This window comes from Atractosteus spatula, chromosome 6, assembly GCF_055471065.1.
Source record: "Atractosteus spatula isolate fAtrSpa1 chromosome 6, fAtrSpa1.hap1, whole genome shotgun sequence".
Taxonomy (NCBI): domain Eukaryota; kingdom Metazoa; phylum Chordata; class Actinopteri; order Semionotiformes; family Lepisosteidae; genus Atractosteus; species Atractosteus spatula.
The window spans coordinates 43,247,014-43,270,478 of record NC_142711.1 but is presented as its reverse complement, the minus strand read 5'-3'; the positions used below and the strand labels follow the sequence as shown (position 1 = coordinate 43,270,478).

Sequence of the window (23,465 nt, the reverse complement as noted above, 5' to 3'; positions counted from 1 at the left end):
AATTCAATTTAGATTGAAGCCATGATTTTCAAACATCTGACTACTGATGTAAATAAATGTCAGTTAACGTTTACATTCCTTTCCATTTAATTGCTGTAATGTTTAATAATTAATAGAAATTCTGTCCTTCCTTTTATTTTTAAAATAGTTTCAAGTGAAAATAAAATGTATAAATTCAATGTAACTGGATTTATGTCACTATGATGTCACCACCATATTAACAATAACTCACCAGGAAAGGTTTCGGTGTGTTTGTGTCTCTGAGGTGGGGGGTTGAATAATTAACATGAATTCTCACTTACTGTAGGTGGATTGTGAACTGAAGTGTTGAATCCTAAGTGTACAATCCACAAAAGATAAAGTGCTAAAAGTATTCCAGCCCCTTGAGACTCCATTTTCATTGCTAGCATAATATCAATACCAACTGAACTTCCCCCATTCTTATATGAAATTATTTTATCTTCAGTTGATGTGTAGCACTGCATTTTATGGGCTTATGTGCTATTATAAGGAAAAATGAATCATTCTTTTAAATTATTTTTTGTGCCATGTTCACATTAATCTTCAAGAAGCAAACGTCTTTAATAAAAATGTATCACTCCTTGATAGTTGCACTGAAGCACCCTGTGATGTATACCAGATGAATAGTATTGTAACCCAATTGTGACACCCCAAGATCTACTCTTGTCTTTTCGCTTGATGGAACAGAAAATCCTCAGGAGCAGTAACATGTGTCAGGAATGCAGCTTTACTGATAGCCCCTTCTTGACAACATTGCAGTTCAGACGACCCAGACTGACACCTCTCATGTGTTGTCCAAACAGAATTAAAAGGCTTTTGGAAGGCACTGTTTGTGCAGTGGTGAGGCAAAGACAGGGAGGGAAGACTATGTGACTGAAAAGCCCACTAGGTGTGTCTTCTATCTGTGGCAACACTGTTTTCCATTTGCCTTTCTTATCACTAGTTCCTTACTTCCTTTACATAGAACTTCCCAACGTGTATGGTAGGTGGTAGAGCTTTTTCTCTGCAGAAGAATGGTTTTGTTGTGTTTTGTTTTACTTAGAAGGGTTTAAATTGTTGTTATCAGAGCAATTAGGACAGTTTAGAGAAAATGTCCGCCAGTAATGTCTACCCTGTTGTTTTGAAGTGTGTTAATCTTTACATCTTTATGAATTACAAATCACCTCATTTCTGCTTTCCTGCTCATGTAGCACATTCTTATTTCCTCACAATTTTATGGTTGTGTCCATTTAGAGAAGGGTTTTGAATTCAAACATTTAAGGCATTAGTCTGTTTAAATTCATGCATATTTCTGTTTACTAGTAAGGACTATTAATATGATGATTATGTGTGTCTTTCATCACCTGGCCAGCTTAGTTTTCCAAAGTAAGTTAAAATCACTGAGTACCTTGAGAATAACCCAGGAGCATTTCTCCTTTAGAGATTTACTGTATATGTGGGTATACAAATCTTGAAATCCCAGCACAAGCAGACCATAATACAGTATTCATCATTGGGAAGTGGAGGAGTGCTTCGCTTAAGCATTTTTCAGAGTTGCTGGCTGACATCCCTCTGTTACTCATCTTCCAAAGTCCTCAGCCTCTCCAGTTTAAACTTTGAAGGTAGAAGTACACAAACCCTAACCACGATCCACTGCGTCTTCAAGACTTGGACAGGGTAGTGAGCTTCCCAGCTATACTGGACTGGTCCACTACTAATTGACTATGTTTTTGAAGTGTATTTAAATGATACTACTGTTGTAATGTAAAACTTGTATCGAAATTGTAATATTGTATTGCTGCATTGATCTATGTTTTTTTTAAAACTTTGTAACTTGCCTTTGGTAAGTCCATCAGCTAAGCAAGATAATAATAATTAGTGTTATCATTGTACTGTAGTATTATTTAGCTAAGGAAACAGAGCAATATGAATACATTTGTTTATATTCATTTGCTGATACTGGCACTACACGGACTAAAAAGGGGCATACCCACCTTTGAACAGAAATTAATCATGACTTGTGATACTATCCAGAAATGTTTGTATTTAGCACAGCCACACTGTTTATGGGAAATGGTGGGACACATATATATTAAGATTTGGACGGTGTTATATTAATGGTATTTATTTCTTTTTTAAACGTTTACATTGAAGTGTGTCCTCAGCTGACAGGCATAGGCAGTCCTCTAATAAAGAGCTTTCAGCAGATAACATACAGTAGAAGGAGACAAGGAGCAATCAGAGAGATTTTACACAGACCATACTACACTGCCTTATACAGTAAATGCCCTGTGTTTTGCAGTTCTCTCACCATTGCAGTCTGTTTTTACAACTGCATAATTTCCTGGTGACATCAACTTTCCTACCTTACAGTGCTCATGCTTCCATACGCGGCTCTCATTTCTAAAGAATCCAGGGTATTTTTTTTTCTGGCATTGTACACTGCTGGTGCTCACATTATCAATGTGGGAAATGGGCCAGGGAAGCACCAACAAATTCTTTGGAAAACGGGGAGTGGTTCTGATAAAAAAAATAGAAAGATAAGCTTGACCTGTTATGGACCTTTTGACCGCAGAAAGAGACGCGTCACCCAGGCCTTATCAGGCAAGAGTGGGAATTGGCTGCTACTTGAGCCACCCGCAAGATTCCATCCCACATATTTGCTCAACAGCTGTTCGGGATACTTGCGCTTTGTGGAATTGCTTGCGAATGGAAAGAAAAGTGGATTTGATAGTCGTCCAACAGCACTGTCTTGAGATTTAGATGAAGAACACACTTTTTTAAGCATTAAGACTTAATGTCAATGTGTTCTACTTAACAAAATGTCTCATTTTTTATCCAAGCAAAATATCTTTACTGTCTGTTTCTTGGTCAGGCGAAGTGTAATTATTGCTGACATTAGCCTCCTTGGACACATTGGAGAGTTCTGTGCAGTTAAGGCTTCATTCACAGAAAATGACAAACAGAAGTGATATTTTAGAGAAGTGTTTCTTTATCTTCCCTCTGTGCTTTAAATGTTTCTGAATAAATGTTTGCAGTGTGCTGTCTGTTTGAATATCCCTTAACTGTTTTAGCCAGATTTAATTATTCCTTTTGAAACTTGCATTTTGCTCATTAGTATCAGCTCCAAATGAGACACAGAAAAAGAAATACGGCAATCAGGATAAGAGCACAAAAGAGTACTGAACAATATTGACACTAAGGTTTTCGCTGTGACTGTTCATCAGTGAAAATGCACTACTGTTTTTGCTGAACACATTTTATTACAGATTACCTTTTAAAAATAGAGACAGAAGTGACTGATTCCATCATTGTTTCAATTCCATAATTCATTCCGAAATTCAGAGAAAGGTGTTCTTTATTTCTGTTTTAAGTAATCATCTGTCTTTGGCCATCGGCTCCAAAGAGAACATGTTCTGTAAACTAAAGCTAGTTTGTTTGCAGTTTCATTTTAGAGAGCAAGTATAACAGCTAAACCTTATAACCATAAGAGGTAAAGTGTTTTAACAGACTTATGAGCAGGACTATCATATATAGTGATCTTATCTAAAGCTTTAAGACCAATATATAGTTTTTTTTTTACCAACTAAGCTAATACATATTTTAATTCAACCACTGTTCCTTTGCAGTATGTAATGAGGATAGACAAAGGATGTAAATGGCTGGTACAACCAAAAAAAAAGTGTGTGTGCTTTGTTAGAGCTCTTTTGGTTGTTTTCAAAATGGAAGTTTCTCAAGGGCATTGTTTTTATTCTTGTTTTCAGACGACGACGAAGGCAGACTAGACGACGATTTGAGCTAGGAAGGCTCACATTCTGTGGAGGCTTTCATGGTTGCGTACAGAATGAAAATCCACATGTTCCAAGTGGAAGGGATTTCCAAAACCTCCAAGGGATTAGTGGGAGTACACTGAGCACTCAGAAGATGGCTTTGAAAACCCAGAGATGGAAACCTCTAGAAAGAGTTGCTCCTCTGAAGGAATTTTGCTAGGGGTGTGAAGCAGCTTTGATTTTAGCACTGTTCACCTCCCAGTCCAGCACCATGGGGATACCACTAACAAACGGCCCTTGGAACAAGCACGTGCCATTGTATTTCCTTGCTGGGGGATCTACAACAGAACTGTGGGCTTTCAAGCCTTTTGGGGCAGGTATGGATGACTTCTTATTGTTTCCTGGATTTTTACTATCTCTGGCCATGTTACCAAATACTGTATGTCTTGAAACAGGAACTGCAACCAAAAGAGTTTTCTTATTTTCAGATAATAAAAATGGAAGAAACATAAAGAACTTGTCTATATGCATTGTGCTACACTGAACCCTCTCTTACCCAAGTTACAAAAACTGACAAATGCTATTTAAATGCATTGGATCATATTTTTATGGGATCTCAATAGCTCACACGGAGGTATAATGAAAGTAATTTATTTATGTGGTGGTTTGTGGGCAAAGAGACTGAAACTAAGCTGGTACTTGAGCATAAAACTCTAGAATATTTTTTCACAGTTTTTTGTAAGAAGAACCACAAGTATCAGCAACTGGTTACACAGCATCCTGTGGCATAGATTTTTTACCTATATTTCTATAGCTGTTTACCTAGTAATGGCAGATAATATTCAACAGAGACAAGTAAAGAATACTCTACAGGGGCGTCTAGTTCTGTTCTCAAAGAACCCAAATCCAGGAGATTTTCTAGGTCACTAGTAAATCAATGTTTTTTGAAAGTTTGAAACAATTAGTGATGAGCTAAACACAGGATCTGGTAAGTCAAGTAATTTAAGGATCATTTAGGACCTCAGTTCTTTTCATTGAACACATTACTTGCTTAATTTTCAAATATTAAAAAGGTTTTCCCAATCTTAAGACACAGGTGACCTGTATTTGAACTATATAGTGACCTAACTGGACTAGGGCTCCTCAGGATCAGGGTAGGACACCTCTCACTTAGGATGTAAGAATCAAATAAACAGAACCTTTATGATCCTGGATATCTAACAGAAGTGTTCATGATGCAAATGAAAAATAAAATAAGCTCGCCAATCTAGCTGGGTCTGGACAGTCTCAGATGTGTTTATTTCTTGCTGCTATGCAGCATGGAAACTCATGTCCTGCAGCTTGAAGGTCAAGTAAGGGAGCCATTTCTTGATGGGTGGTCTGCACAAGACCCTTCAGCTGAGGCAGATGAGAAGGCAAAAGAATAGAACCTTAAATTCTTAGATATTGGAGTGTTCTGTGAACCTAGAGTGAGTGCATGTGCTGAACTGGGAACATAAAAAGAGTCTGGCTGATCTTCAAGAATCTTGGCCTGCACTCCTGAATGGATCCCAAACACTGAATTCCCCCCATCGTAACACTCTCAGCTGCAAAGTGCCTGTGTTGTGGTTTGCTGTTCTGGCATTATTGTCCCCTGAAACATTGACAGGATTTGCTGGGAGTGTCCCCTATAGCCACCATCTGTTTATAAAAAAAACACAGCAATTTATATTGTATTAGTATAACCTTAATGCTGTCACGAAACAGTTCTTTCCGAGCCCTATGCAGACGACACTCCGGAATTGTGAGGAAACTCTAGGAACAAGTCATGCAGGAGATGGTATGGAGACAGGGGGCCGTGTCCTAGGTGTGCAGGTGTCCAGGGGAAGTGAGTCCGGGGCGAACAATCCAAGACGAAGTCCAAACGGGAAACCAAAACAGAAGCATAAGTCCATGGCCAGGCTATCCATCTGGGGGATTAAAAACCAGGAACCGGGTCGGCACCAGCGGGGGGGGATCAGGAACAGAAGGTTAAAACCATAATGGAGCCAGATGCAGCAGGACCCGGGCTCACACGAAACAGAATTCAGTGAAGAGCCTCGAATGACGTCTGCGTCTGGCTTTTAAGGGGGAACTGAAGAGGGGCTGGAATAAGGAACAGGTGCGGGGAATAAGGCAGAACAAGGAAGGGCTGGAGCGCCCTTAAGAGGAGGAGTAGCGATCGTGACAAATGCAAAAAGATAAATAAAAAACACACCCCCAAAAATCATGAAGGTGCTGTCCGGAAAAATATAAATGGTAGAGCCAACTGTAGGGTAAACAGAGATCCACTATTGATGAATTGATGTCTGGATTTATATTTATTTGGCTTTTTGCTACATGGATCTTAATTGTTAATTTTATATCCAGACAGATGAAAGAAAGAGGAACTTTTTGTTCATGGACTGCCAGTGATTGGGGAGCTCTTATATATAATAGATCTTTGTTGAGCTAAGCATATTTGTCCTGATGAAGGCTTGTTTTATGAAATTTTGACATTAGCACCCATTTATTTTCTAACTGCTTCTTCCATTAGCAGGATAGCAGGGGAGCTGGAACCTGTCCCAGCAAGCAGCAGGCACAGGGTGGGATTCACCCTGGATGGGATGCCAGTCCATCACAGGGCACACACAGACACCAACATGCACAGACTCACACCAGGGCCAGTCTTCACAGAAGCCAGAATCTTTTTGGACTGCAGGAGGAAACTGGAGATGCCAGAAGTTCTTCCCACGCAAACATGGGGAGAACATACAAACTCCACACGGATAGGACCCAAGGTCCAGAATTGAACCCAGGGCCCCAGTGCTGCAGGGCAGCAATGCTAACCATTGTACCACCATGCCACTCATTTTAACAATTGCTAATTACAATTTAGTTTGGAGTATAGAGCAGGCATCCAGTTGACTCTTATATAAATATAATTTTAAACACATAAAATTACTGAAGTAATGCATAAACAAAAATTAATGTTTTTATAAACACACAAACAAAATAAATGGAAGCTGTTTTCCTGTGTTAAGATCTTTGACCAAAACAACTTAATATAGATCAAACCTACAATTCTGCTATTTCTTGATAGCTCTTCAGCATTTTCTGTTGTATTAAGGCAAATTTTAATTGATTTCAGAAATGCTCTCAACAGAAAATAGTTTATGGCTAAACATAAATAATAGTGCTCAATAGAAATCTTGATACTTGGTGAGTAAAAAACAGCCTTCTGTAAATCCCTAACTGCACAGACTGGGGTGTCTGGTCTTAGGCTCCTACCACTGTCTTTGGGTGCTTTTTAAAATACTTTAGCAGACTGTTATTTTCAGGATACTAGATGGCTGTTTTACTGTTCCACTTCTCTAAAAGTATTCTAAGAATATGAAAACATTGCAATATACCATAACACTTAGTCACTCCATTTTCCTATATTCAGTGGTCCAATTGATTTTTTTCTTAAATAAGTAGCCGTTATTCAATATACACGGTTATGTTGCTAGTTAAAAAAGCTTTCAGCTTCTTAATAATATAAAACCAGTACTATAGTACTATATATTTAAAATGTTACAATTTGATACATACTACAAAATGTTACTTAAAAATCTTGAAAAAAGTTGCATTAACCTCTTAGCATCCCATTTATTTTTAAATATGTTTGGTCTATCTGTGACGTTTTTGAGCACTAAAAATGTAGGCTATTATTAGATAATTATATATTCCGTTCAGCTGTGTGGTTTTAACCAATCAATGTAGGAGGAAAATAATTCCTTGTTATAAACATGGGTGGCACAGTGGTGCAGTGGTGAGCATTGTTGCTTTGCTGCATTGGGGCCCTGTGTTAAGTTCCTTGGGTGCTATCTGTGTGGAGTTTGCATGTTCTCCACCATTCTTGTGGGTTTCCTCCAGCTGCTGTGTTTTCCCTTCCACAGTCCACAGGCATACTGGTAGGTTAATTGGCATCTGAGGAAGTTGGCCCAGCTGTGAGTGTCGGTGTGTTTGTGTCTGCGTGTGTGCCCTGTGATGGACAGGTAGGTGCCTTGTGCCCATTGCATGTTGCATGCAGGCTCTGTCTCCCCCAGTGACCCTGTACTGGATAAAGCAATGGCTGAATGTTAGAAATGTGACCCTGTGCCTGACTGTCTTTAATAGTTATATGTGATGTTAAACATTATTGAGGTGGGCAACAATTGTGTAATAAAATAAAAGTTGCATAATAGTGAGTGAAAAAAATGTGTGTGGGTGGGGAAGAGTTTATAACTGGCTCCCACTGTGCTCAACATAAGTGGGCCTGTGCCCTTTGGGTAGACACCTGTGTTTACTTACTTTGCCATTGTGTAATTAAAGTTGTGTGCCGCCTTTGCCTGTTTTCATGTTAGTACTGATTTCATGACAGTATTAGCTTGCTTTCAATGAATGCACAAAACAGCAACTACACACAGAAGATAGAACTGAACTGGTGAGCGTGTGGGAGTCAGGAATGCACCATTGGTTGTTCAGTAGCTTCTGCACAATGGGCACTCTGCTAAATGCTGGGATACTAAATAATTGACTTGAGATGAAAGCATATTTTTATCTGCATGCATTCTTTCAATACTTTTTTTCATTTTAGAGAGTTGGCTGTAACATTCACTCCACGATTTGTGTAGTTACAATATTGCAGCTTTATTGAAAAAGAAAAAAAAACATGCCAAGGAGTGTAAAGTAAGGAATTTTAACAATGTTCCCATTCCTTGTGTAGTCACTCACTACCTGTGCCCAGATTCAACATTTCTTTAGGAGAATTTCTTCCCTTGAGGGGGTAAATACACACACACATACCCCTGATGAAATACAGTAGGAACACAAATGCAAAAAAAAAAGAGATTAGTTGTGCTCTTCTGAAACAAGAAAATTTAACTTTGCTCAGTGGCTGCACAGTGGTACAGTGGTTAGCATTGCTGCCTTTCATCACAATACACTTAGAATACTTTGAGATTACTTTTAGATGGGTTTAATTCCGGGCCTGGGGTGCTATCTGTGTGCAGTTTGTACGTTCTCCCCATGTTTGTGTGGGTTTCCTCTGGTGCTCCCATCTCTTCCCACAGTCCAGAGACCTACCGTTAGCTTAATAGGCTTTTGAGAAAATTGACCCTTGGTGTGAGTTTCTGTGTTTGTGTCTCTGTGTGCCCTGTGATGGACTGGCATCCTGCCTAGGGTGTATCCAGGCTTTGTGCCAGTTGCTTGCCTGAGTAGGCACAGCTCCCCTGTGGCCCTGTATTGAACAAATTTAGAAAATGGATGAATGGACTTTGCTCGGTGTAATGTTATTACAATTACATTTTAATTTTTTTAAGCAAGACATATTGTGTTATATGATGTTATTGTTCCTATTTCTTTCTGGGTGAATACAGTAAATGTAGTATGAGGTCTATAATACTATGGGTATTCTCTTGGCTTCTCGTACAGTATATTTCCAATTTTTCTTTAACCAGTGTAAAAAAAAAGGAATAGTGAGTGCGGATTACAGGCTCTCATTTCATCCTCCAGGAGAGATTTTGGGATGAAAGAAAAAGGTTCCTCAAGGGATGATCAACAGGTTCCCGAGTACGAAACAGCCCACAGTGCTTGCAGTATAATTAAAATGGCAGTGGGTTTTTTAGAATTTTCTTCACAGTGTGTGGGGCTTTAAAAGGCAAGAAAGTAGCCATCAGTCCTTCTCAGTGTGTCATTTCTCTGCTTCCTGACACCGCAGTGGGCTGGTCACCATAAGTAAGAGTGACTTGTGATGCCTGTGGTTGACTTGATGACTAGCTCTGGACTGTTTAGATTGCTATTTGAAATAGCTGGTGAGAGACAGGCATTTGTGTTCTGTGGCTGCCTGAAGCATAGGTGTCACTGAGCAGGCTGCTTCTGATGACCTTAGCAAATGTGCTTTGTATTCAGTGGATTTAAGGCAACTCTCCGCCGAGATTATAACTACAATGCTGAAAGCCCTGTTGCTGGTGGTTGATAACTACATGATGTTTACGTGAAAGACAGGCTTCAGAAAATCACAACGTGTCGGCACATTGCAGGAATATTACCACGGTGACGAACGGCTTTTCCTCAGAGACTACCTTTAATCTGCTGGCGGCCTGCACAAACACATAGAGGCTGTGGGGAAGCCGACTCTCACTACGGCGTTTTTGTTGTTCAGCCTGAATCCAAGTTAAAAGAAAAAAAACTCAGCAGCTAAAAGATAAATAGCAGAAAAAAGGTACAGGGTCTTTAAAACAAAAAAAAAACCCCGCTATGTCTCTGTTGTCTGGACTGTCTGAACTTTGTGCCAGACCGAGCTGTGTGTATGGACAGTTATTTGTTAATGATCAGGTGAGATTCTGTCATAGGCAGGCAGTACATCAAGAGGGACACTGAGAGAACTGACTGAAAAAAATCTGCTATTCTTGAGTAGTCTTGTCAAATTCTACTTTCGTCAGTTAACTTGTGATAGGATAAACACTAGAAACTGTACACCTTGTCCATCTAGATTTTGAGGAAACATCAGTACCTTTGATTCTATAATGTTTAAATATGTGCAAATATAGTATGTTAACACTCATTTAAAGTAATAAAAATAAACCAGGTATAATATAGATGTTAAATTTAAACTGGGCTGCTTGGAAGAATTTAGGAAAAATGTATTTTTGTTCAAGAAAACTATTTTTTATTGTGAGCAGTTACAGTATGAAAACATATCAGGAAGTTTGGAATAGTAGCACAGCAAGAACAGCACTCTAGCTACTGGTTGGTTGACTCATGATGTAGTTCTGAGTTTGAATGTATCTGTAAACTGCAGGTAATAAAACTTCTGAGGTTGTGGATTTTTTAACTGCTTGTCTTGGCTGCTTCTTACCTAAGAGACAGGGAGCAGAGGAAAGGTCAGTGTGGGCTTTGGTGGTTATAATCTCTTTTATTTTTCTAGCCCAGAGAGGGAGATATGCCTTCAGACATCATCTTAAAATACAGATTTATCCATTTAACTCTCTGTCAATGAGTCTCTATCTATCCAGTCATCCATTTAAAGCCAAACCTAGGCAGAACTGCACTTTTGGAGTTTGTTTCGGTAACACAGGCATGGATTGATAGTTGGATATATTAATATTTCGTTCAATGGCAAAGCAAAGCCCTACTGAAAACGAAACCATATATTTTATGCATTTCCAAAAGAAGGCTGATGATGAAATCTAAATCTGTATTAAAAGTGTTTTTTTTCATTCACCATTGATAATTCAATTGCTGGTTGCAGTATCACACCAGCAAACATTCCTCTACGAAAACAGGTCATATGAAAATCCCTTAGTTTTAATGAAATATATATCAGAAGTACTTACTTATAGTACAGGACTAATGCTGACAGCCCTCAGTAAGTTATGCATACAGATATTCCTCTTTGCTTTGTAGGAACTGGACAGGATCCCGTCATCAAGAAATCTTTTGAAAAAGCCAACAAGCATTTATTCCCAAATGTCTCTGCAGCGGACATAATTTAAGTTTAAAAAATGTCTGAGTTTAGTTTAGTTGTGTTTACACATAATTTTCCTCTTTCTGTGGCTGTGGCAACAATGGAGACACCAGAAAATTGAAATGTTTATTGCCCCTTTGATACCTGCCTTTTTAAAATTTCTGGCTTATGTCTGATTGTATTGTATGTGATAGTGAGTAATAAATCAAGGCTGTATCATGCTTATTTGTAACAGCTGTGTAAAAAAATTATAGCAATGGTCCCATTCCACGTCTGTCTTTTTATTTAAGCTGTAGAACAAGAAACAGTTGGATGAAAGAGGTGATTAAAAAAATATCCGAATAGATTTACATCCTTAATACATGAATAGCCTGCCTCTCTATTTATTAAATGCACGAGTTGTATGGAACAAGTATTTACTGGAGCCACCATGTGGTTCATGTGTAGATTCCTATGACAAATATGTTGATCAGCAAAAATGTCTCATGAAATGGCATCTGGTTTGGCCGCTCTCACTGAAAACCGAAAGGAATTAAGCTGGGGTAATAAGCAATAGAGGTGAGCTGTCAAGACATTAGAAGTTATTGTGCACTGCATCCATAGCCTCCAGTAGAGTTAAATTAAATCTGTGTAACCTTGTGGGTGGTGACTGGGTGCCACGTACTGCCTGAGTCAGTCTGTGGTTCACTGACCAGACGCCGTTGCGGTTCTGCGTTGTGAACTGCTGCTCTGCTTGGCTCGCACATGGATGCAATTACTCATCGTATCAAGCTGTTTTCTCAGCTGCGGTATATCAGTCCGGCTACAGTGGATGGCATACTGCGTACAGTATTCAACTACAGTACAACTGAGCTTACCAGTTTACCAGGCGGGGCTGAGCAGGCTGGAATCGAATATAAGGCAGTAGGAAGACGAAAGTGTACTGGAGCCCCTTTTGAGGCTAAATGAAAAAAATCATGAAAATGTCAAATAACTCCAAACAGAATGGAACAATAAATACACTTTATGGTTCGAAATAATGTGAAGTCCAGTACTTCTGCTTCTGAATGTGTTTTGAGTCTGGCGTGGAGGTCTTGATGGGACACACTCAAACCTTCAGATGATGCAACATGAGGTTCTTCTTTATGCAAAGAGTGGTGGGAGTATGAAACAACTACTATACGTGCAGAGTTGCCCAATATTATTAATAATATTAAATGTTTTCTGTTGATTATCCCTGTGGATTTTTATGAGTTTGTTGAGTCTAGCTTGAATATGCATGCGGTTAAAGTGGAACTGCAATGCTACTTTAATAATTTGGGATTAGAATCAGCATTGATGAGTGCATTTCAAACCACAGTAAAAGTAAAATGTACACAAGTTTTACAACCTGTAAAACCTCCAGTTTACATCATGAAATAGACTAAATTTCCAGCTATGCGTAGCACCATTTTCTGCGATCCACAACAAGGCAATGTATGGCTGAATGACATTGTTAACAAGCAGGCTTGTGAATACATCTCTTATAATCCAATTGAAATATTGCTTTTGATTTTGAGACAGTCTTGCAGACAATTACTACTTGCTTGTTAACTCTGCATGCCGAACATGTTGGAACATTTCTGCGGTGAAATGTCTGCTGAACAACCCGTACTTATTCGCTCGTGCATCACATTACAGTAGTTGTTATGGTGACTAGAGAGCAGGAAGGGCAGCTTCACGGTGCAGTTCGTGGGAACTCGAATGCAGGTTTGCAACAACATGCTGGCTTACAGTTCACGATTTTGTGTTTTAATTCGAAATTGGTAAATTTTTTCTATAACATCAACAGATTTGTTTTGTTCCTGTTCTCACAGGACTGAGAAATTGGGACTGCAGTTCCTCTTTAAGCTTAACCCTTCCTCTACAGCTGAGAGCTCCTTCATAGGGATGCTGTTTTCTATGCCTGGTGTCCAGTACTCTTCTCCTGTGCTGTATGTCTGTTTTGTTACTTTTTGCTTATAACCTCTTCTTTCAGTAGTAGCTCGTCAATACAGGATGGTATTTAATATCTTGAACTTGGAAGTGTGCTTTATATTTAAACAAAACCCTCACGAGCAACAGCCACTTCCTGTATGCCTACTGCTTCTCGGCAAGTACTGTGGTTGCCCTACATCCAGGTAGATCTGGTTTAAACTTGAGTATGATATTTAGCTTTTTGGGGATGTTGTATTTAAAATTGTGAAAATATCATGAGACTCATAATCTATGCAGTTGGTTAGTTATCCTTTGGCAGGTTTCCCAAGTCACTTAAGTACCCAGAGTGTCCTCCAGTTGCATGAAGCTTCTCTTTGGTAGGCTTGTTGAAATCCCAGAGGCATGTCAGTATGTGTGACCTTATTAAAAGCAGCCTCTAGTGACAGTCAGATGTCAAAGCTGCTGAAGATGTGCCGTCTCCTTGAAGGAGAAAATGAATGAACTATTTTTTTTTGTTTCGGTGATAATGATGGGGATTCTAACTGAAGTCAGGCGCAGTATCAGTGCATGGTGTGAGGGCCTCTTCTTTTACCTCTGCAAGCTCTCATCAGTCCTCGGTCCCCTCCTGTCACCCAGGCCCCGATCATCTGTCAGAACAGATTGCAGAAGTGTGCCGAGAGTTGCAGTGATGTTGTGATGTGCTCCTCGTTTCCCTGAGGGATGAACCTTTAGCTCTGGCTGCACACTAATCAAAAGCCCACATTTCAAATCATCCTGGAGGTTCTCACACGGAAGCCAAATTTGTAATGAAGGACAGTGACTGCTTTTCGGTATAGTGATAAATGCCCAATGAGGGCATACACCGAAAATGCTACTCATTTCGCTTGCACTAGGAGACCTCACCAAGGGCGAAAGTCTGTCAAGATTAGTATGTCATGTTCATGTGGTAAATCGAATAACTTGTGTCATTTTTTTCGACCATTCTAGTGTTAAGGGGTTAAAAAGCATCCAGTGTTCCCCGTTTCAGACCACATTCCCCCCTCATGGTCTAATGCTTTTACAGTGTATAAGTGACCTGACTCCCTTTCGCTCTTCACTTTGATGGTGTGCAGGGGACACAATGGCTGGCTGCTAGCTGCTCTTCAGAAGCGCCGCGTGTCCCCAGGGAGGTTTTGATTGCCTCGGCGTTTCAATGTAAAGGAATAGGAGATTGCTTGCCATCTGGTGAAAATGATACTGGCACTGCTGATTCATATTGTTAAAAAGTGTTCTGTCCCCCCGCCCCCCGCCCCCATAAAGACGATGATGGCCACAGGGTGTTTCTCCTGATAACTGTAACGCTAGCCTTTTTAAGAGCTCCATGTGTTCAGTCTGACAAGAAAAAAAAACTGTAACCAAGCAAGACCTGTAAACTCCCACACACACGTATAGATTTTTGCTCTCTTTTCATCAACTTGTGATACAGCTCCCCCGCTTTTCACCATTCACTCCTAAAACGTGCTGCATAGATTTTCTGGTACAGTTTTTGGAAGTGTGTGGTAAATGATTACGGCTTAGTTTAAGAACATACACGCATCGAAAATCCTAGCATCAAAAAGATAATGTTATCCGCCATTGTTGTGCTATACTGTAGTTCAGTAAAGCACAGTGAAATCATGGTGAGGCTGCTTCAGTCATAGTTGTAACATGGATGAATGTCGTGACACCTAGAGCAGTTAATGGTGAAAGTAAAGGGAAACTTACTAGAAAGTATAAACTTAACATTCAGATTAAGTGTGATTTTTTTCAAGTGTGATGACACGTTTCAGACAGCAAGCTTAACCCTTGTATGTTTGTAATCAAGGCACGTTGTCTTGAAAGAATGAAAAAAAAGATAAGCGCTCTGGCTTTTATTTCTGGCTCAACATTTGTTCTCACTATGTACAATAACAGTAACATTTATGGTGTTGTAGCAGCAAAAATAAACTACAGTGGAATAACACTCAGTAATCTCTTTCTTTAAACTAAACATACACATTGATAGCTGGCTCTGACATTAGGAAGTGAACGCAAAACACGTCTAAAAGAAAAATTTGTACTAATATACAGTGTTTTGGGGTTCACTTGCAGTATATTATTCACAACCCCATGAAAATGTGACATTATAAATCAAGTTCTAAAAGCTCACCTCCTTTAGGATATGATTTACTAGGTGTCCAAATGAAGTGTAGTTTTAATGAAGAGGGTTTGACACACTTGTTGGAAGAAGGGTTGGAGGGGATCTGGTCTTCTCAATGACCAGTATTCACATATTCACAGGAACAGATGGACACAGAAGGTTAGTTCTTCTGTTCTCTTCCCAACCTTTGACATGTCACAGGCTTTTATGCAGTAACTGGCTAGCTGTAATGTTGTTTGACATATGTGCAAATATTAAAAAAAAAAATTAAAACCGGACCAATGTGAGAGTAAAAGACTCATTCACAAAAGGAGCAAGAGAAACGAGAAACTTTTATTTAATTTTAAAAGGGACTGTGCCTTGAATTTGAAGAGAAATCCAAAATCGAGTCCCAAAGGTTTTTTATTTTATTTGAAGTGTAGGTCCTGAAACTAGTCTCTGCTTGAGACAACAGGGTTCAAATTGGTTCACGTTCCCTCTGAGACACAAAATGCATGGTTGCCCAGAGTACAGGAATATTCCACCAGCATGAATGGCCTGCAAATTGAGGACTGCTATACAATCTGTAAAATCTTGTCATCAGTAAAGATATGCAGATACAAGACAAGCGAAGAGGCAGGGTAATGCTCAGTGATCTGAATAACCACACTGTCTGCCTCCGAGTCCAGCTGGATATCATTAGTTTTTCAGGCGGCTATATAATATTGTGCAGCTTTGGTAGAGAAATCGTTTCACATAATACCATATTGATAACACGTCATGCAGTAAATCTCTCTTAACGAGTGGATCTGCAGTTAAGTGAAAGTCTAGTGTGGTTATTATCATTAGTAGTGCAGGTAATAACACAGTAGTACTGGTATTGTAGTTAATGCTCTGGTTGGATACAAAAGCAGTTGCAAGAGACATAAAAGTGTTGCTGTTTATGCAATTAAAGCGACGCGGCACCAAGACGACAGCGCTACTGGAGATGGTATTAAATCCACATGTGCAAGTCTACAGCAGCGCAGGAAGGAGATCGCTGTGTTTTTGGAGCCAGGGAAAGCAGAAACTGTAAAAAAAAGAAAAAGAAAAAATGAATTCTGTGGCTTTACTATGTCTAAAGATGTGCTGAACTCACTGGAAAAGCTCCCGGTCCCTCAGACTTCCAGGGTTGCCAGTTTGTCAATGGACTCATAGTTCCTGTTGTCAGAAGGTGCATAAAAAAGTGATTTAAGGACATCAGGCAGGCCTGTGTGATACTGTAGAGAAGCTGGTGCTTTCTAGTACTGCCTTGTGGCATGCTATGCATAATGCATAATTCTGTTTGTTGGCAGAGTGGGATTTTTCTTTTGGTTTTCTGCTCTTCAGGTGTTTGACACTTATTTATTAGTATTTTTCTTTTGCTGAGAAGAGATTTCTGTAATCCAGGGTCAATTCTAAATAGTTCCATATTCCACTAAAAGACTTCTTGTAACTTGTCTTTAAGATTCAGCACATTGACTGTTTGGCATTGGAGCCCATTTCTTTTCTGTTATTGCTTGTCAGCAATACACCAAACTAAATAAAGTCAGCTTTTTATCAGTACAAAATAAAACAAATATGATGACCCAGTTGCTGATTTATATATGTTATTTACAATTTATTTAAGTCTAGGGCAGTATAAATACATAAAAGGAATATTAAAAATTCCACATTAGTCATCCTCTACAGTAAATTGTAAATTACTTTTGCTTTGTTTGGATGGGTGTGCTTTAAACTCCTGCTGTTTTTTGATGAGTATAGTAGTAATTATTGGTGGTTTATGAAATAATATGGAATCTAATCATTTTTTACCCATTTGTATTAACTCCTCCATATTCTCTTAAATGTAATGAATTGTTATTTATTTAAAACTTTTCACTGTTACTAGTGATTGTTAAATACAACATTCATTGAACAAAAGTAACTGCTTGAGGTCTCAATGCATTAATGTGGTTCTTGCTCTGATGTTTAGGAAAAGCAGCAAGAGAAGCAACAAATAGTCATTAGCGCTAAGTCTTGTTAATTATATATGTTGCTCTCAGATTAAGTGACTCAAGGGTGGCTAAAGTTTTTTTTTTAATAATGATAATGGAGGAGTTTCACAATGTGTTTAACCCACAGGTCTGACAGTGCCATTTTCTAACTTAATGAAAAACCTGGAATCCACACATCTGAGAAACTTAATATAGGTGTGTGCTTTAGTGAGCATTTTCGTTGTGTAAAATTAAAAGGTATTGTTCCTCTCCCGAGAGACATTGTTAGTGATGTCAGTTCCCCCACTGAATTTTGGAACGACAGTAAAAAAGCTGTATAACGTGCAAATACTGAGTCAGACTTTTTTTAAATGGGAACAGAAAGATTTACCTTAAGGTAGAGTATCAATAACACAGTTTGAGTTTCTGTTTTGCCTTGTACTTTTCATTACTGTATCAAAAAAAATTCTGTTGACAGAAGGAGTGAATAACTACCCCTGAGTTGTTCAGGGAAGTGTGGAAACATTTTTCTGTGAAATCCTTGTTGTTGTATGTGAAACTTCTGTCTATGTAGGGCTTTCTAGAAAAAATGTTTGGAAAGATTAGTACCCTGCCAATATAAAGTAGCAGCAAAGAAGGTCAGATTCAGTGGAGGAATTGACCTTGAATTTTCTTTTTGTTTGTTTTTACTGTGCAAAGAACTTTCTATAATAAGTAGCAATATGAAATAGTGACATTTAAAATAATAATAAGCAGTTCAGTAGTTCAGTCCAACCCTCCTAAAGGTGGAGGCATGATTCATATAACACGCTTTATTGAGTTAACTCACCTGGCTACGGAGAGCGTTGGAGTTGTTGAAAACTCTACTTTAATGAAAGATGATCATAGAGCTGTTGCAATGATGAAGATGTGATGGAGTAAGGGATGTGAAAACGAAACACACAAGAAGTAAGCAAGAAGAGTGCTATTTACATGTAGGCAGGCGGAAGTGGGCTAGATTTAGGTTTGGCCTCCCCCTGAACTTCTGTTTAAAACTCCCATTAGTTTTGTGGGATGGAAGGACAGGTTGTTGCTTTACTAAAAAAGCCAAGCAATTAATTATTTAGACTGGTCAGCCTTGGTACTTAGTAATCAATACTACCTGTTATCTATGTCTTCTTTCAGTAAGTTAAAGGGATTTTTCAATATATTGTCTTCAATAAACAAATCAAGACAAACAAATGCTTTTAAAGAAGCATACGGAATAAATTCTGCAGCACTTTTCTGTGAAAACATTTGACGTAAAGGCATACAATTACTCTTGTTGTATTTTGTACACTGTTTAAAATTTAAGAAGTGTCATAAGTATTTTTCCTGGTCCTTCATGAATGGCCGATAGAGAAAAAGTCCCTCATTACTAATGTCTTTAGGAACTTGAACTATGTCTGACTCAGCCAAGCAGTGAGGCCTTTCTTTTCAATTAGTCATGAAGCACAAGCTGTCACTGCCTTTCGGCAGCTTTAAGTAAAACGAACAACTGAGATCAGTTATGCCAAAGGACTCTTTTAGGGGATTTAAACTGATTAGAAATGTAATGGGAAGCATTAGCTTTTAGTGGATGGCTTGCATGGTCACGCTAAGGAAACAGTTATACATTGTGTCATACAATTTGAAATTTAAAGGGACCCACCTGGTTAATACTAATAAGAGTCAATTCCTTTTGAAACCACACAGTGTGGTTTCAAATGCCCACCCTTTCCATAAAAGGTGTCATCGCAGTCAGTAGATCTCCTGCACATTTTTGTATATCATAACTCCCTCCCCTTTCATTGGCACGGAAATCAATACAGGCTAAAAAATTGCTCCAAGTATTAGAACAAGTGTATCATTGCATCAGCAACAAGTGCGTAAGATAGTTTTGTTTGCTAGCCAAAGTTTTTACAGCATCCTTTTTTCATTTAAATAGGAACTTTCAGTAACAAGGAAAAAAAAACTTTGAATGAAAAAAAAAGATTGAAACACTTATTTGTCTTTTGAAGACAATCTTTAGATATTGTTAAATAGTATTTGCATTGATGTTATAATCCATTTTGAGAAGGCATTTAAGCAGATGAATGATGCCAAACAGTGCCTTACAGTAATAAGCTGAATTTCCAAATACTATAAATCCTCCGGCATTCAGGTTCTTCTTATTTTTGCCAAGGTAAGCTGACTGACAGCAATGCCCCTCCAGGTCTGGATTTTTATACAGCTGTGTTAAAAGTTTTTGAAGCATGAAAGGTTTTGTTTACAGGCTAGAATGCAGGGCTGCTCATGAGGGGCAACATCATGACACCTTTGAGGGTTCATCCTATATTTCCGCATCGGTAGAACTAAAGGTAGGAGATGGCTAATTATTCTACTTGCCTACCAGCTCTGTGGGGTATGAAATGTCTTTGCAGATGCAGCACCTGCGTTGAGAGTAGTTTCTGTAAAGCAGGGAGCCACAAGTCGCTCTTTAAATTGCCCCCGGCAGCTCTTTGCAGCACGGAACATCAAAGAGCGTGCCTTGTGGTAATGACCATCATGAGTTGTGTAAAACAAGATTTAAACTACTTTTGTTCAGCACTGCAAACCAGTTACACACACAGGTGCGTTAGCTAGATGGACACATTTACCGTGATGCCATTTAATTGGAGGCACGTTTCAGGTAGTATGGGTAAGATGGAATCCCAACACTTGTTAACCTTTCTGGCAGTAGAGAGGTTAATAGCATCTGCTTTTCATGTTGGCAAGTAGCCAATAAGGGGAAAGCATGTCTCCCGCTGGGTGGAATCTTTCCTAGTCCACTTCTTTATGCCAATGTGGAGCAAATGATATAAACGATTTTATATAATTACTAATGTGTTTGGCGGATGCTTTTGTCCAAAAGCTTTTATCCAACGCACCTTACATTTACAGCCACTTGTATAGCTGGAACAATACAGGTGGAGAATTGCTCAAGGGTACATGGTCTAGCTACTGTTCCACTCTGTTGCCCAAACTGGCATTATGTAATGTGAACTTGCATGCTATCGGTTCACAGCCTCATACAGATAGAAGGGCACAAGATTTGTGACAGTGAGTCATACGAGGGAAGGTAATGGCAGATTAAGCACAGTAAGTCATGTAATTCCAATGGTCAATCACACATACTATAGCGAGGGATCCTGCCCGATCGGGTTACCTACAGTACCTTTTCCCCACTGGCTGCTTGCTGTTACAAATGGAAAATGCTACCAGCCAAGCCAGTGAGTAGAAGGGTGTCAAGCAAAGCAACAATGACTCGGGAAGTATGGTCTTCAAATCAGATGGAAGATTAATGTCTTGGAAAAAGCAATTTGAGAACCAGATCACAGAAGAAAGAAGCAAAGTGAGAACAAAGATTTGATTGTGTGCTAATCATCTTCAACCAGAAGGGATCACCCATAATGACTCCATTAGATCAGTCATATGCTTTCATGGCATATAATTGGCCTTCCGAATCCCGTGGCTTTTAAAATGGGTATGTTTTCAGGATGCAGGTACTGTATATATCCTCTTAACCTGTCTTGAGACATGGTTGGGGTCGTTAATTATCTTTTTTTTTTCTTAAAAGCATGAGAGTTTAATAATTTAAAATATCGCCTTTGCCTTTAAAATCCAATTCATCCTCAAAGCATTTAGGTTGACAGGCAATATACCCACGCCTCCTTGATTTGGAGAGTACATTCATGTAGAAGGGGAAAAGGAAGTTTAATAAGAAACACTAAATTCCAAATAAAGAATGCAGAAACAGAAATTAAAAAATTCAAGGAGTGCAGAATGAGTGAACAATGTATATTTCTCAAGGCTTATAGCACTGGTGAAATGAAACCAACTTTTAGAAATTAGTCAATGATCTCCTACACATACCACTTCTGCTCTGACTTTTTTTCTGGGTTTCTGTCTACAGATGTGAAACGTCCTTCTCTGAACTTTTTACACAATAAAACTATAGGCAAACTCAACTAATCAAAATGCACAAATTCAAATAGCAGTCTGCAGAATAAAACCTGATTTCAAAGGGCTGGTGTGAGAAAGGGAGTGCCAGTTATCCAACAATTACAGAATTTAGCTGTGAGAAAACAAAACAAAAAAAAAACTCCCTGTCATATTGTCTGGGTTAGGTGAAAACGTTTCTCTGTGTAGTTTGTTTGATGTTGTTCACCTGGGCCTTTCGCTAATTCTGATCACTATCAGAATTAGAACCACTGAGGTCTGAGGTACACTACTTAGAAGTGACGCTCAAATCTCGAAGCAGTCCTGCCTCCGACTTTGTTACAGCCACCTGTCTCTTTTATAGTAAGCCCCACTTTAGTGGTGACGATGAATCATTTCAGGATCTGTCACCCTCAGGAGTGTGGTGGCCTTTAAGGCGTTCTTACTATTTGAGTCAGGCTATGAAATACAGCAAGGCAGCAGTCGCACAAGTTCATTGGTAACTGAACCCATAGAAGGTTTAAATATATTCTGACAGAGCAGTCATCACGTTTTAGTCCCTTGTGAGCTGGAAATCCCTTGGATTTTACTGACCAGGTGTGGTACAGATTTCAGTGATTTACATGGCTGAGAGAGCTCTGCCTTTGAATACCAAATATTAAGAACAGAAACACATTTAGTTCTGTATTATTCTGTGTACTTTTAAGCTCAATATTGCTCATGGTTCCTGTCATTTGTTTTATACTTTGTGTGTTAGATGTCAAATGGCCAAATTGCCTGTAGAATGTTCTAAAGAGCTAATTGATCATTGACACATGCCCCAGCTAAATTGTACTAATTTTACAGTTAAGCTGAACCTTTAAACACTCTTTTGTATGTAAACATAACTGTTCAGAAAACAAATATTTTACATTCTGGAGACAGTGTGGTGACATGCGGATAAACTCATTGACACAAACACATTTCCCCACTCTTCATCTTCACAAAGGGCTGAAAATGTGCCCAACCTGTGTTTCTCAAAGGTTTGATCCACACCTTTATTAGGATGGAACAATTGCATGAGCAAATTGCAGTGCTTTCTCAGCGTGGATAAGCAATTTGGCTTTGGCAGTGGTATATCATCCGTGAACTAATGCAATTATAGAGCTCACAAATACACTCACAGGCACACTCAGAGGAGCTGCTTTTGGATGGAGCTCATTTCCAGTCTCCAGCCAAGTTCAAAACAGCATCAATCCACTCAACGAGCCCAGGGCGGAGCTGTCACCGTATCCTGTTACTCAGCTCTTTGCAGCAGATGGCTATTGTGTTTAGTTATGTTTGTCTGAACAGAAAGGCATGTGTTTTTCTGACAGCTGATCTATCCCAGAAGGAAAGGGAGAAGCTGTTGGGGAGTGTTAGCTGCTGTTCACGGGCTTTGAAAGACCTACATTGCCTTACCAGGCTGCTGGTACAGGAAGAATTCGGACCTCTGGTTCTGACTGTGAGTGGTACAGAAAGCTAAGAATGTTCAGTGGAAAAGCAAAAGGAAGTGACAAAGTGTGAAAGTGTTTTAGATTCGATCTTATTCAATATCTTATCAAAGGGCTTTAATAAGCACCAGAGCATCAGGTATCCGAACTGAAACTGCTACTATAAATGTGATTCAAAAGTCACAGCATAACATATATAATTATATATTGTACAAGCGTTGCTTTGAATTTGAGTTTTGTATGCTGTACTTTAGATCCTCTTTTCAATGTTTTCAACAAGTTTCTTTTCTTCTAGAGTGTATTTACTGAAGATCCCTGACTGCTGTACTTGTATACTCAGTGAATATACTGTCTACAGTACATATACTCATTGAGAGTATGCCTCCTTTCATATCAGTGGTCACAGACTGTTGCCAGCAAATGAGTTTCCTTGAAGGCTACTGTATGTGCAGTGAAGTCCACGCCAAACACACCCGAGTACTTCCGAGATTCCGTGATTCAGAAAACAGGAAGGAGGCAAAACAGCTGGAGAGGAGATCAGAAAGGAGAGAGAGAAATACAGAGAGGGGACCGATGGAAAGGTGGGAATATACATTAGGAGGGGTGCGGCAAAATCATTTTTCGTCTGTCCTTTCGTTTGCGCGGTTTTTTTTCCACTCCACTCTTGTGGCGTACAGAAGGCACGGCTGTCGTGTCGCTCCCATTTGAATC

General features: G+C 39.1%; 1 protein-coding gene across 2 annotated transcripts in view; it reads left to right on the top strand.

Moving 5' to 3' along the window:
- The window catches only part of LOC148832928 (uncharacterized), a 97,065-nt gene that overhangs the window by 7,067 nt on the left and 66,533 nt on the right, over positions 1 to 23,465 (top strand). For both annotated transcript variants that reach the window (XR_016091242.1, XM_088918601.1), the window contains exon 2: positions 3,765 to 4,147. Coding sequence is in view for 1 of the 2 variants with exons in the window: in XM_088918601.1 (XP_088774727.1) it covers positions 4,042 to 4,147 (106 nt within the window). In the remaining variant the exon portion in view is untranslated. The remainder of the gene's footprint in view (positions 1 to 3,764; positions 4,148 to 23,465) is intronic.